General features: G+C 40.5%; 1 protein-coding gene across 14 annotated transcripts in view; it reads left to right on the forward strand.

Moving 5' to 3' along the window:
- The window catches only part of MYO9A (myosin IXA), a 250,951-nt gene that overhangs the window by 207,232 nt on the left and 30,141 nt on the right, over positions 1–13,578 (forward strand). For 10 of the 14 annotated variants that reach the window (XM_075536143.1, XM_075536142.1, XM_075536146.1 and 7 more), the window contains 6 exons: positions 258–450; positions 2,359–2,487; positions 4,433–4,538; positions 5,310–5,441; positions 6,423–6,546; positions 7,791–7,844. In XM_075536143.1, the coding sequence (XP_075392258.1) occupies positions 258–450; positions 2,359–2,487; positions 4,433–4,538; positions 5,310–5,441; positions 6,423–6,546; positions 7,791–7,844 (738 nt within the window). The remainder of the gene's footprint in view (positions 1–257; positions 451–2,358; positions 2,488–4,432; positions 4,539–5,309; positions 5,442–6,422; positions 6,547–7,790; positions 7,845–13,578) is intronic. The other 4 variants (XM_075536147.1, XM_075536148.1, XM_075536153.1 and 1 more) reach the window with 1 other exon arrangement.

Raw genomic sequence — 13,578 nt, forward strand, 5'->3', positions numbered from 1 at the left:
TTTTGGTGGGGAAACTCGATTGATTCCCAGCGGGAAAGATTTGAAACTAACATGTACTTTAAACACACACACACACACACACACACACACGTTATTAACATTAAGCATGCTGCTCTTTTCTCCCAATATTCATAACTGTTCATAAACTTCAAGAAAATAAGAAATAGTTCTCAAAGAAATGGTTAAACATAGTTAGCCATTAATACTTAAAGATGTGTGAATGTATTTATCAATGAAAAAGATGATCTTCCATTTAGTATGACCCAGAGTTGTCATCGCGACAGTTTGGAGTTGAGCTGTCTCGTTTGACCAGTGAGGACCGAACTGTTCCACTAGTGGTGGAGAAGCTTATAAACTACATTGAGATGCATGGATTGTATACAGAAGGTATTTACCGAAAGTCTGGTTCAACTAACAAAATCAAGGAGCTCCGACAAGGCCTAGATACAGGTAAGATCAAAGCAGAAAACCCAAACTCACTGCCATCACGTAGATTCCAACTCAGAACAGCCCTACGCAGGGTTTCTGAGACTAAGTATTCACGGAAGCAGACAACCTCTAAATCAAGACCAAAATACTTCCATTTAAATAAGGATTTATATGCACATACGATTTTCGGTATATGTCGATCTTTTATTTGCAGTCAGAAAAAAGCAGTCTTCTTTCTCTGTGGTGCTTATTTGTCATTTTGCAAAGACTCTAAAGAGTCCTTGACTTTACACGATCAGTTCAGAAAGCATACATTGAGCACATCATTTGTGTAAGGCATTTGCTTGGCATTTTCAGACAAATCTCATTTCATTAAAAAAAACTGCGAAATATGTGCTATCACTAATTTTCAAAGAAGAAAATGAAGGTTTAGCGATATTAAATAGCAACTTGTTGAAGATAGAAAGTACTGATTTTTTAATAAGTTCCACAACAGTTCTGTGAATTACCGTATATATAAGCCGACCCGAGTATAAACCGAGGCACCTAATTATTATTTGGGAAACCAGAAAAACTGATTGACTCGAGTATAAGCCTAGGGTGGGAAACTCAGGATATGAATTAACACAGAGACCAGAGGGGAGAGACAGAGTACAGCCACAGACACATCCTTACCAGTTCAGCTGCCTTTTTAAGTGAATCACTATGGGTGCTTCTGCGAATTGGAGTCGTCCACGTCATAGGACGGCTCTGATTGGTTAGATGTGAGTAAACAAACATTCAAAGCCCTGCAGTGTCAGCCGGGCTTTGAATGAACAGCGGAGGAATGGCAGTCACCCGCGAGATGATACACATTTTTTGTGCTGAAAAACTCGGCCTAGAAACGAGTATATACGATAGGTATATTCTTATCCCTGTCATAGAAGATCTTGCCCAAAGGCTCATTAAGATCTTCTGAACTATAATCTAAGAGATGACCTGTTGGTCCCCATTATTCTGACTTCAAGTCTGGCTCTCTATCCTGTGTGTCGTGTTTCCTTTCTACGTTGATGACCTAGTTACTTAAATTTGTTATTATCAACTGAGCATGTGTCTCTGTAGAACTCTAATCTCAATCCTGGAACATAGTCAAGGGGTTGACTTCATCTTCCTCTTCTATTCTTTAACAAAATTGGGGAAAATAGTTTTTGAATCAACCTTCAGTACAAAGTTTGTCTGGGTGGCCAAGAACATACTCACTATAGTTTTTCTTTCTAGTATATTCAATGATAAATTAATTAATTTGGAAATAATAACAGAAAATATCTAGTAAACTCAGTCAGGAGGTTCTGCCTACCAGAGACTTTGTTCTGGAGTTTAAAGTCAACTGCCAACTTTGTCTCTTCCATTGAGGTGCAACACAATTGGAAATTACTTACCTTTATGTTTTGATCCTCTAATCTATGCAGAAAGTAGGACAAAGGCTCCTTTAGATCTGCTAAGCAGTTAGCGCTGCCATTTCATCCCCAAGAATGACATAGATTAGCCTTACTTTTGAGATATGTTCTCTGGGCCTCTTTTCCATTCATCAATATGTCGCCTTAAGTTCTGTCACTTACACGTCCACTCCATCTACCGATTCACAACTTGAAAGCAAGCATTTAGAAACATTTATAGCAGCTTAACTGTGTTGTAACATACAAGCATGTGGGGTTTTGTTTTCTTTTTAAACAACTATATCATTCCAAAACAGATTTGGACAAAAGTAAGTAAGCACAACTGTTACTTTTTCAGAAATGCTATTTCAGAGTTTGTAATTTGATTGTTGGAGGATGGGGTAGTCAGTTTAAGCAACGTGAAGGATTCTTTTGGTGATGATAATTTCTAAATGAATTATTCAACTCTTTTTGCATGTTTTGGCTTTATAATCTAATTCTTGTCTCTAAATAGATGCTGAGAATGTAAACCTAGATGACTATAACATACATGTCATTGCAAGTGTCTTCAAACAATGGCTTCGTGATTTGCCCAATCCACTTATGACCTTTGAACTCTATGAGGAATTTCTTCGAGCTATGGGTAAGGATAGGCTTCCTTGGTGTGTTAGACCAGGTTGACTAGAGAAACAAATGCAAGGACACTCATAATATGTATAAGAAAGAGCTTTATTTCAAAAAAAATAATTGTATAATAATAAATGATCCTAGCCCACTCCAGATAAAGTCTATAACTCCAATAATAGTCCATAAGACCAACACCAGTCCCCAGAAATCCCCCTTGTCAGTCTCATGCAGCCACATACAATGATCTAAAATGCAGACAGATCACAAACCGGTGGGTGCAGAGTCTTGTGGATCCAGTGGTGGTGGAACGGCGTCTCCAGGGCTCTGTCAGTTTCAGCATCGCTCCATGTGGCTTGTCAACAGGAAGGTGAAAGCAGAGAAAGAGTGGCATGCCTCCAATCAAGCTGCGACCTGACTGACAGGCTAAACTTTGCCCACATGTTCTTGGTGCCACGTTGGCACCAAGAAACCTTAGTATCACACTTGGCCAAAGGGAAGGGCTACCTTAGAAAAGGAATGCCATCTTCAGGATACACCGTTAAGCCATTCCTTAATGTGCTTTTATCTATGTTTTATGCCAAGTTCAGTTTTGACAGTCAGTGCAAAACTGCCAGTGTATACTGACAGTTATATCACCTGTTGACTCCGGAGAGACCAGTTACAATGTCCATGTCCTCAAAGGGTTTTTTTATGAAGAAGCCCCTTACTTGCTTCTCACAATGCAAGAGATGGAAGGAATTGGGTTATGAAATACTGAGTGTACTTGAGTATAAGCCAAGTGTTTCAGCACATTTTTAATGCAGTTTTTGTGGTAAAGTAGGTGCCTTGGCTGATTTTTGGGTCGACTTATACTCTATCTTAGTTCTATCTACATGGTAGATTAAAAAATTAAGTAGATGATTTAAGGATTGGTTTATGTTCATTTACATTGCAAATTTAGGCAAGAATTCTATAACAATTTGACTGCCTATTTTACTCCCCCGTCTAGAAGGTTTTGAAGTTTGGTTTCTTAGTTCAGTGGGTATGTAGAATATTGAAGGAAGTCTGCCTCGAGGTGCTTAAACCCCGAGGGATGACTCCAAATTCCCAGGGGACCGACTACAATAACCTTGGTTCATTATAATAATGAACCAGTCTTCCACAAAATGGCTAAAAACCTTGAGCTTTCTATCCCGTCCCGGCAGCCAAGATTTCTGGGAAGTAGATGAACAGTGCTTAGTGAATGTACTAGTCAAACAGAGGGATTTGAGTGGCAACTGTCAGTAGCTCTTCCTCTGCCATCCACATGCCACTGCCTCTCTTTGAAAGGGTGAGGGACGTAAACCGACACATTCCCAGCCTCCAGTTTTCTTCAGACTCCATGGAATATCATACTCATTTTCCATACATTCTATTACAGTGTTCCTTTTTCATTCAACAGAATTAAATGTTGTAATTCTTAATATGCAGGTCCGCTTTCACCGAGTACCGTTTTGTTGCCTGCTGCCTCAGTGATAGAGATCACAAATGCCTTTCCATTTGTGCCCTCTGAGTCATCTTAAAGGACGCATTACTTGAAGGACTCACTCCTACAGAGAGTTATGCATGCTCGCTTCAGATGTGTAGAATTTCCATTTCTGTCATGAACGTCGGTTGTCTGCTTTGCCTGACCTTAGTTCTATCGCTAGTATTGGCCACCGTCTTCCCGTGGTTCCCAGACTCCTCTCGCTCCAGACTTCCCATTGCCCCTTGAAGTACTTGATCAGGTCAAGCAGATTCCTGATGCTTCTGGAATTGCTTCAGAAGATTGTCTGTAGTCTTCTTTTGTCATCTCTGCATAGTCTTTTCAAAAATAAATACAATTTTCTTTCCCAAGTGCTTTCAGTACTAATACTCTGGTCCCAGCCTCTTCTTGGACATAGAATCTGTGGAGGAGGATGTCACATGAAAGAAATCTGAGGTGCTGTTCTGAATGTTTTTAGGCCTTCAGGAGAGGAAGGAGACAATCCGTGGTGTGTACTCCGTGATTGACCAGCTCTCTAGAACTCATCTCAACACACTGGAACGCCTCATCTTTCACCTGGTCAGGTAACTTCTAGAAGCCAGGCAAGGTTTTACAGTTTCTCTTAGACTTCTGCAAGTCTGAGGAGAGCTTCCCCATTTGGAAAACTGCCTGCTGTTCTTCCTGTTTATAAAGTCAACCTCTCTCCTACCAAACAGGTGATTAAGAGTACAGATCCTCAGCCCGGGTGAGCTCCGTGCCCTCTTTTAGCTGTGTAACAACCTCCTCCTCCTGGTGCCTCGCTTATTATTAAATTCCTCAACTAGAAAGGATCACATTTCTCTTGATAGAACCTAATTATTGGGAGGGAGGTTCATGGTGCTCAGGAATCGTTTGACCAAAGGGCCTTCAGGCATGGTCTTTCTTCCCGTGAGTGTAAATATCAGATGTTATTGGGAAGAAAGCGATCCTTCTTTTTTGTTACATCTAAAAGCCTCTGTGTTAGTCCGGGCTAACTAGAGAAACAGATCCATAGACACTCATATGTGTATAAGAAAGCCTCTATGTTAGACTCCTCAGAGATTTTGGGTTGGTGGTGGTGGCCTTGAACAGTAGGTAATGGATTTCCCTGGATAAACTCTCTGCTGACCTGGATTACTTTGGAGAAGGAACCAAGTGATAGAGCATTTCCCAGAGGCAGAGAAACAGTTGGGGAAAATAGAGTGTCCTCCTTACACTTGATGTGGCTATCCTGCCAGTACCTTGAGACTGATACCGTAAGAATGTCTGACATTCATCTCTTCTGCCTACCTCCACGCTATTCTCCTCTTTTCACTGTTTTTTTCTCCCCTCCTCAGGATTGCTCTTCAGGAAGACACTAATCGAATGTCTGCTAATGCTTTGGCCATTGTGTTTGCGCCCTGCATTCTCCGCTGCCCTGACACCACTGACCCACTACAAAGTGTGCAGGACATCAGTAAGACTACCACGTAAGGACAGTCCCATCTTCTCTGGAGGACTTCTGGGGCTTTGGGCAGGGTCGTTATAATCAATTCATCCAGATTTCAAACATAATGAGTGATTTTTTTTCTTTAAATCATTTTATTAGGGGCTCATACAATTCTTATCACAATCCATACATACATCAGATGTGTAAAGCACATTTGTACATTCATTGCCCCCATCATTCTGAAAACATTTGCTCTCCACTTAAGCCTCTGGCATCAGCTCCTCATTTTTTCCTTTCCCCCTCTCATGAACCCTTGAAAATTTATAAATTATTATTTTGTCTTAATTTTGTCATACTGTCTGACGTCTCCTTTCACCCACTTTTCTGTTGTCCATCCCCTAGGGAGGAGGTTTTATGTAGATCCCTTTCCCACCCAACTTCCCTCTACCCTTCCGGTATTGCCACTCTCACCACTGGTCCTGAAGGGATCATCCGCCCTGGATTCCCTGTGTTTCCAGTTCCTATCTGTACCAGTGTACATCCTCTGGTCTAGCCAGAATGAGAGATTTCTTAAGTTCAGATGTTTTAAAGAAGATAGGGATATATGAAAATCCAGAAACTGTTAGCTTTTCATATACTGGAGATGAGAAAATCCTTTAAATTCTATTCAATTTGAGTATTATTAATTTGGAAGGAAATTGGATTTTTAATGTGGTGCTTGCTTAAGACTGCCTATAGTTTCTTAAAAAAACTATTTTTATCCAATGATGTGTATTTCATGTCTTCGTATAATTTGATCTCACAGTCTGAATTCCTAGGTTTTAGTATTTCAGTACTAAAATTGCGACCTATCATGCTACAAGGTGTCTCTGAGCTCATGAAAGAAAGAATTTTTTTGTTTGTTTCACTCTTCCCAACATTATTACCACAATGAGCTGAAAAATAGCCTGTCTGTAGGTGCTACGTTTTACTTGTTTTCCTTTCACCCTTACCAGTTTTCTCTCCTTTTCTCCTCTTCCAGTTGTGTGGAGCTGATTGTTGTCGAACAGATGAATAAATACAAGGCTCGCCTCAAAGACATCAGTAGCCTGGAATTTGCTGAGACTAAGGCAAAGACTAGGTTGTCCCTGATTCGGAGATCAATGGTAAGATGCAGGACACGCAAGCACACCGGTGAGGGCAGGCTCCTGGGGTTTTAAGTATGTGTTTGGTATACAGAGGGATTTCTTTCAGGATCTTTTTCATGGGGAACAAGTAAAAAGAATCACCAAATCCCAAGGCACTATGGCTCCCTCATGCTTGATCTTTTAGGTCTCTAGATTTGTATACAGAGTCTATGCAATTGAAAATCTAGAGTGTTTAAAATCAAATTTTTTATAAAACATTGGTAGCTTCATAATCTGCCCTATTTCCTTTTCCTGTTCTTCCCAGGAAAACAAACCTATCCTAACTTTTTTGCCATTTTCTTTCACCATCTATTCCAACTTTACCCATGTCCCCTTTGGGTACTCCTGGAATATAGAAAAATCGTCATTTGTAAGAGAGTGGTTCATAAGGACGTGGAATTTCATGTATGAGTCTACCATTATCAAAACAAAGATTCTTTTATGGATGATTAATCTTTTGATAAGTTATTTCCTCCACTTGCCCACTTTTCTGTTTAATTCCTCCCCTTTGTAAATAGTGACCTAAATATCAATAATCCTGGTTCTAATGGACCAGTGTTTAATTGGGGCTAGATGACTGGAGAACTGGCCCTGCATTAAACTTTGATTGTTGTTCATTTGCTCCCTGCCATTCTCCCCAGTAAAGTAAAATTACAGTGATGGCCTCCCACTCAGGATCCCCAGAAACCTCTACGAGAAGCCATCTTCCCAGTCATTCTGCCCAGACCTCTCCAGAGTCCCAGCAGCCTTTATAGCTTATGCTTGACCAACATAACAATAGCTCAGTTTCTTTCTTTACAATTTAAATTGCCTGGCACAGAACAAATGCTTACAAAGGTGTGTTGATAACTTAAGTGATAACATACATTTTTTCCAGGCAGTAAGGGTACTGAAAAAAATTCATCATGGCATACTATTGGAATCTTTCCCCCAGAAACAAAAACCCCATTTAAAACTAACTGAAACTCTTTTGGTAGCATGAATGTTCCTGAGCTCAGTACTGAGAGGCCCATTTTGGCAGGGAGGAAGGGAAGGGAGCAAAGGAAGTAGCCTCCTACTACAGCAGACCTTTTCAAGGCAGAGAGACAGCTTGCGCTTTTCTGACAGTGCTGCAGAAGATGGATCTATTCAGTCCATTGAAAGATTAAGCCTTCTCTTTGAATGGGACAATGACGTGTGCATTCTAACCCTCTGCTTTCCTTTTCATGTCCTCCCTAATCCAGAAACCTGTACTAATTGCAGTTAGATTTATGAGCATTACCCGCAATTCAGTCTCGGTATGTATTAATATTGCAATGTGTCACAGCCACTTTACATTATTGTCTCTCATTCATCCAGGAGTTGTTCTGCCCTGTCTATCATTCATGCCTGTCCATCCTCTGTGTACAGCCCCAGTTCAGGTGCTACGTCTTGGCCAGCCTTCAATTCCTTTTCTCTTATTCTTTTTCTCTAGGTCTTTCATTTTCCTTCATCTGTTGTCATGCACTTGAACAGCATCTATTTGTTTTTTCTCTTTGTCAGGTAGACTATTTAATGATGACATGTATTCTCTCTGCAGATTTCTTTTGTTGAATCATTAAAATAAGTTGAGTGCATTCTGATACCAAATTAACTTCTACTCTAAGAGCTTTGTTCCCATCAATCTTCCCTACTCTAATATTTGAAACACCTATTTCCACTTAAGATATTCCCCTTGACTATTCATGCTTACTTGCTCATTCATATCTGTGACTTGGATGGCGTCTTCCCAGACAGAAATATGGCTTTTACTCCTACCTACTCAGCATGTATCGAGGTTGAGCTGCAAACAGGAGGGAGCAAGTTAATAGACTTGCTCTCGCCTTAAATATTGCAGTACAATAGAACTTACTGTACTTATTTCATCGATTATAAAAAATGGAGAGCTGGAAATCTAAGAAAACTCACTTTTTCAGAAATGGGCTTCAGAGACTATCTATCTCTGAGTAAGAACTTCATTGAAGACCCTCATTAAATACTTAAATGCAGCTTAGTTTTTTGTCCAGAAACTACCTCCCAACGCTGCCAGGTTAAACTCTTCTTTCCTTCTGGATAACAATGATCTCAGCATCATCCTGTTGCTATTCCATAATTTTCAAAGACTCTAATCCCATTGTACTATTGAAGACTTAGTCTTCTTCATATTCTAACTTCAGTTACAGTCTAGACTCAGTCCAGACCCTTCTCCAGGCAGATGACTTTAATCTGGGGCTGGGTACTTTGAGATATTTGGGTAAGTTCTGTTATTACATATGTGCCCTCTCCCTCTTTGAGCCTTTCCCCCTTCTGCTGTTGAGACCCGGCAGAGTCATGCATGCAATCCCAGTGTTGAGGTGGCAGTCCTCTTAAGCTTTGTTCTACACGCTTACTCTGCCTCGTTGTCAATGGGCTAATTGAATACAAGTGATAGCTCCAGCTTGCCCTGCTTACCATGAGATCAACCCTATTCAGTTTCCATAGGCATTGATATTTCCTTGAAAGATATGGTTATATCTTTGGGTAGACTCTGATGAGTGGCATTCACACCGTGTGACTGACATTTTTCATCTCAAGACTTTACCCAATCAACATCTACCTTCCAACTCCTAGATCCACAGGTACTCTGAAGGGAAGTTTTCATTTTTTTCATATTTCTTGGATCCAAAAACTCAAGGAGAGGCCATATTTAATCATGCCCTCACCTCGTTTCTCTTTCCTCCTTCGTATGTAACCAAGGGACAAATCAGTAATGCTTTTGCCAAAACAAAGAAAGAGTGAAATTCCTGTCTACTTTTCAGTTGATATCAACCTTGATTCTCACTTCCTGGATTTGAATTAGTATTTATTATTACTTATTCCCTAAGGAAGGGAGGGAATGGTCTCTTTTTCATAACTACCTTATTCCTTCTCAGCTGTTTTTGTTTCACATTCAAGGAGAGTGGTACTATATTGACGATAAGGGTGGTCCATTCAGCTGGATCCTCTCAGTAATCCCTGGGGGGGGGGGGGGGAAGGCTGGATGGACTGTGATACTATAGTGTAGTGAAATCCCAGTAGCACCAACTACCTTTGAAGGTAGGAGCAAGAGTGCTTAATTATCCTCAGTTTTAAGCCTTAACCACAGTTTTGGAACCAACTTATTACATGTTTATTTAGTAGAAAGGCTTTGGGGTCCACCTTGTTAAGAGCAAGACTGTATCTAAGATAGTAAACATTTATGAAATTGAATATAGGGATTAAATCTCTGGTAGCTCCATTGAGTTTTTAGCCTATGTATGACAAGTAATTTAATCAAACCAATACTTTTCATACCTTCATGAATTAACCACAGACTGTTAGAGCAGCAGTTCTCAACATTTGAGTCACGACCCCTTTGGGGGTGGAACGACCCTTTCACAGGGGTCGCTCAATTCATAATAATAGCAAAATTACAGTTATGAAGTAGCAACAAAAATAATTTTATGGATGGGGGTGACCACAGCATGAGGAACTGTATGAAAGGGTTGCGGCATTAGGAAGGTTGAGAACCGCTGTGCTAGAGCATTGATTTAGGCTCATAGCGACCCTCGATATAGTATCCAAGGCTGTAAACTTTTTATCAGGGCAGAAGAGCTTCATCTTTCTCCTGAGCAACAGTTGGTGGGTTCGATCCACCAACCTAGCACCTCCAGGATTCCTTTTTTGTATTCATAAGTGAGGAAAACACACACACACACACACACACACACACACCATTCTTGCTTGGTGTTTTAAGCTGGTCCTAGAGATTATAATTGAGCACAATAATGACTCTTCATTATTGACAGATCAAATTCACCTGTGGAAGGTGTATTATTGCTAGTGTGCGGAATCCTTTCAGTTAGATGTTGAAAGAGGCGTAGCAGCTTTACAAGTGCAGGAATGGAGAGTGGAAGGCAACTGCAGAGGCAAGAAGGCACGAGCGTCGAGAGCCGGAATGGAAGTGGCAGAAAAAGCGGGGAAGATGGATTTTTAACTAAGTGTGTGGCAGGAAGAATTTTGAATTTTCTCCTGTTTTAAGTTTTAAGTAGAAGAATGTCATCACCGAAAAGAACGTGTGTCCTTTAGTAGATAATTGGTCACATTCTGAAGAAAGACAGATGAGAGGTGGGAAGTTCTGGCAGCTATCTGTAATACTGGTTAGGCGGCTCTTGACATGCTATATTTTAATACTTTTCAATCATCATTGAAATCTGTTAGTGGTTGAAATAAATTGAATGCTGCTTCTGTTATTAAGTGGATGGTGGTGATTAGATTTAAGAAAAATCATCTCTAACTAGATTATTCCTAGACTGAGATTTCATAACACAGTAGTCTCACAATCCATCAATTTATGCCTTTTCCATAATAAATGATTATTTGTGAATGTTTGCTTTCAAGCATAAATAATTGATTTAGGACAACTTGTACTAAAGTAATATGAAGTCTATCACTTCAAATAAGTTTTACTGATCTATAAAAATCTTCCAAATTATATTATACACCAGCACTTCTATGTCCAAACTAAAATTGATATTTAATATCTAGCACATCAGAAATGTGGACCGTTAAGTGCTGTTCTTCATACTGTACCCAACTGAACAAATTTTTGTTCAAAGAAAGGCATTTTAGAAACAACATTCCAATTTTAAAAATAGTACCATTTGCTACTTTAATTACTTAGTGTGGAGTTTCGAAACTGCTCTAAATAGTTTCAGCTTATTCCTGCTCTGCTGATGTTGTGTGGTAATACTTGTGACTTTTGGAGCTTCTGTCTTTGCTGAAAAACTTATCTATTAGAAATGGGCATACCTGAAATTCTGTATTAACGTTTGTGTTACTCTGAGTAGAGACATTCATATGTGTATAAGAAAGAGCTTTATATACAAGAGCAATTGAATAGTGACAAATCATCTCAGCGCAGTCCGGATCAAGTTCATAAGTTCGATATTAGCCCATGTGGTCAGTACCAGTCTGTAAATTCCTCTTCAGACGCATGCAAACACATGCAATGACACTTAGTGCAGGAAGATCACAGGCCCGTGGGTGGAAAGTCTTGTGGATCCAGTGGCAGTGGAAGCATCCCAGCACTGGCAGGGGTCTCCACACGGCTCCTTCAGCTCCAGGGCTCTAGTGTAGTTCCATGTGTCTCCTCAACAGGAATGTGTCGCAGGGAGTGAGCATGTGTCCCACCTCCAATGAGCTATTTATCTCCTTTGCGCCTGCAAATGAGGTCATCAAACTGATTGACAGGCTAAATTCTCCCCTTTCACTCTTAAGTCTCAAATTGACAGCAGATTATGCAACTACCATAATGTTGATATATACATCTGCAGGTGTAGCTTTGCAGTTGACTACCCCAAACGAGGTCAAGCTCACCTTTCCCAATAAAGTATTCATAATCAGAACGCTGGAGAATCTGTTGAAATGTGGTGTTTACAGCACCAAAGAGGAGAACACAGATGCTCCTATTGTGAGTTTCCGTGGCTCCGCACCAGCAAAGGGGCTGTCATCCCTCTCATTGTGTCGTAGGTCTACTGTTCACATTCGGATGACCTGAGGGACTCAGAGGAGGAGGATTTGCGCATCTATACAAGTTTGCTTCTTGTTTCTGTAGTGTTATCTCTGAGAACATCACAACCAAACCCCTACTTTTTCTCTTCCCCAAACCCCTCACAAAGGGCATTATGGTATCCAAGTGGCATAACTTCCATCTGAGAAAAAAACCCTCCCTTCAGCAGGGAGTATGCAGAGCCAATGGGGAGGAGGGTTAGATACGGAGGTTTGAGGTCAGCAGAAAACAATTCCTCGGTCTTTCTGAAAGAAACATCTTTTCCAAAGCCTTGGAATCTTAACCACTCAACTGCTGAGAAACAGGAAGGAACATTGAGTAGGAATCCTAATAGAATCCCACAGGAATGGAAGAGCTAGAGTAAGATCTAGTAAAGGGAGCCCGGAGACAGGTTATTTGGCAAAGGAAAGGCCGAAGGTGAGAAGTAAGAAAATAGAAAGATTCCTGGGAGTCGCTGGGCAGTACAAATAGTTAAGCACTCGACTACTAGGTGGTAGGTTGGTGATTTGAACCTGCCCGGAGATGCCTCGGAAAACAGGCCTGGCATGGAGTAGTTCTCTGCTCATGAAAGAAGAGAATAGAGTTATATGGGTGAGTTGTTCATGTTTTAGGAAATAGAACATACAGAAGTCAAGAGAAAGAGAGTTGGTGTTGATTGGCCTTTTTAGTCGTTCTGGCTGGTAGGAAGAAAGGATTGCTTATCCCCAGGTCTAGTATGTATATCCTAAAAGTGAAAGCAATGTTAAGTAGCTCCAAGTCACTCTTAGAGCACTTTAAGAAAAATTCAGATTTGAAACTTTGCATTAGCATGATGTCTAGTTCATAGAACGCAGGTACGTAAAACCCTATAGACGCAATTCTACTCTGCCCCACATGGGCCACCATAAACAGGAACCAAGTCTACAGCCCCTGGTTGGTAGGGAGTTGTTGTCTGCTTATGAGCTTGCATAATAACCAAGGTCTTTTCTAATAGTTCATAGGCCTCCTTTAATTCATAATGCTTCATTGTTTTGTGCCCCATGATCATGCCTGGGACCCCACCTAGCATCCTTTCTCCATTCTGAGGCTTAGAGTGTTTTCAGAAGAAATAAAAATTCTCCTAGGCCTCATTTATTTTCATGTTTGTGATGTACTTTTTTAAAACAGTTCTATTGGCACAAAATTTACATATCATACAATTCAGTAGTTTAATCGGTCATATCAAGGAGAATTGTACAGTCATTACCATGTCAATTTTAGGACACCACGCTCCTATGGTGAAATCCCCTTTAAAGTGAGTTGTGCAAACACAGTCAGTTCTAGTGCTCCGTCCCCCCTCCTGTCTTCATTTCTTATTCCTGAAATCCCCTTTCCTTCCCTAGCACCCACTCCATACCCTTGCATCTCCCATCCATTCCTCCTGTGCTTCACAAGCTGGGAAACCAAACAAAAAAAAACAATAAAAA

This window comes from Tenrec ecaudatus, chromosome 17 (assembly GCF_050624435.1).
Source record: "Tenrec ecaudatus isolate mTenEca1 chromosome 17, mTenEca1.hap1, whole genome shotgun sequence".
Lineage (NCBI taxonomy): Eukaryota > Metazoa > Chordata > Mammalia > Afrosoricida > Tenrecidae > Tenrec > Tenrec ecaudatus.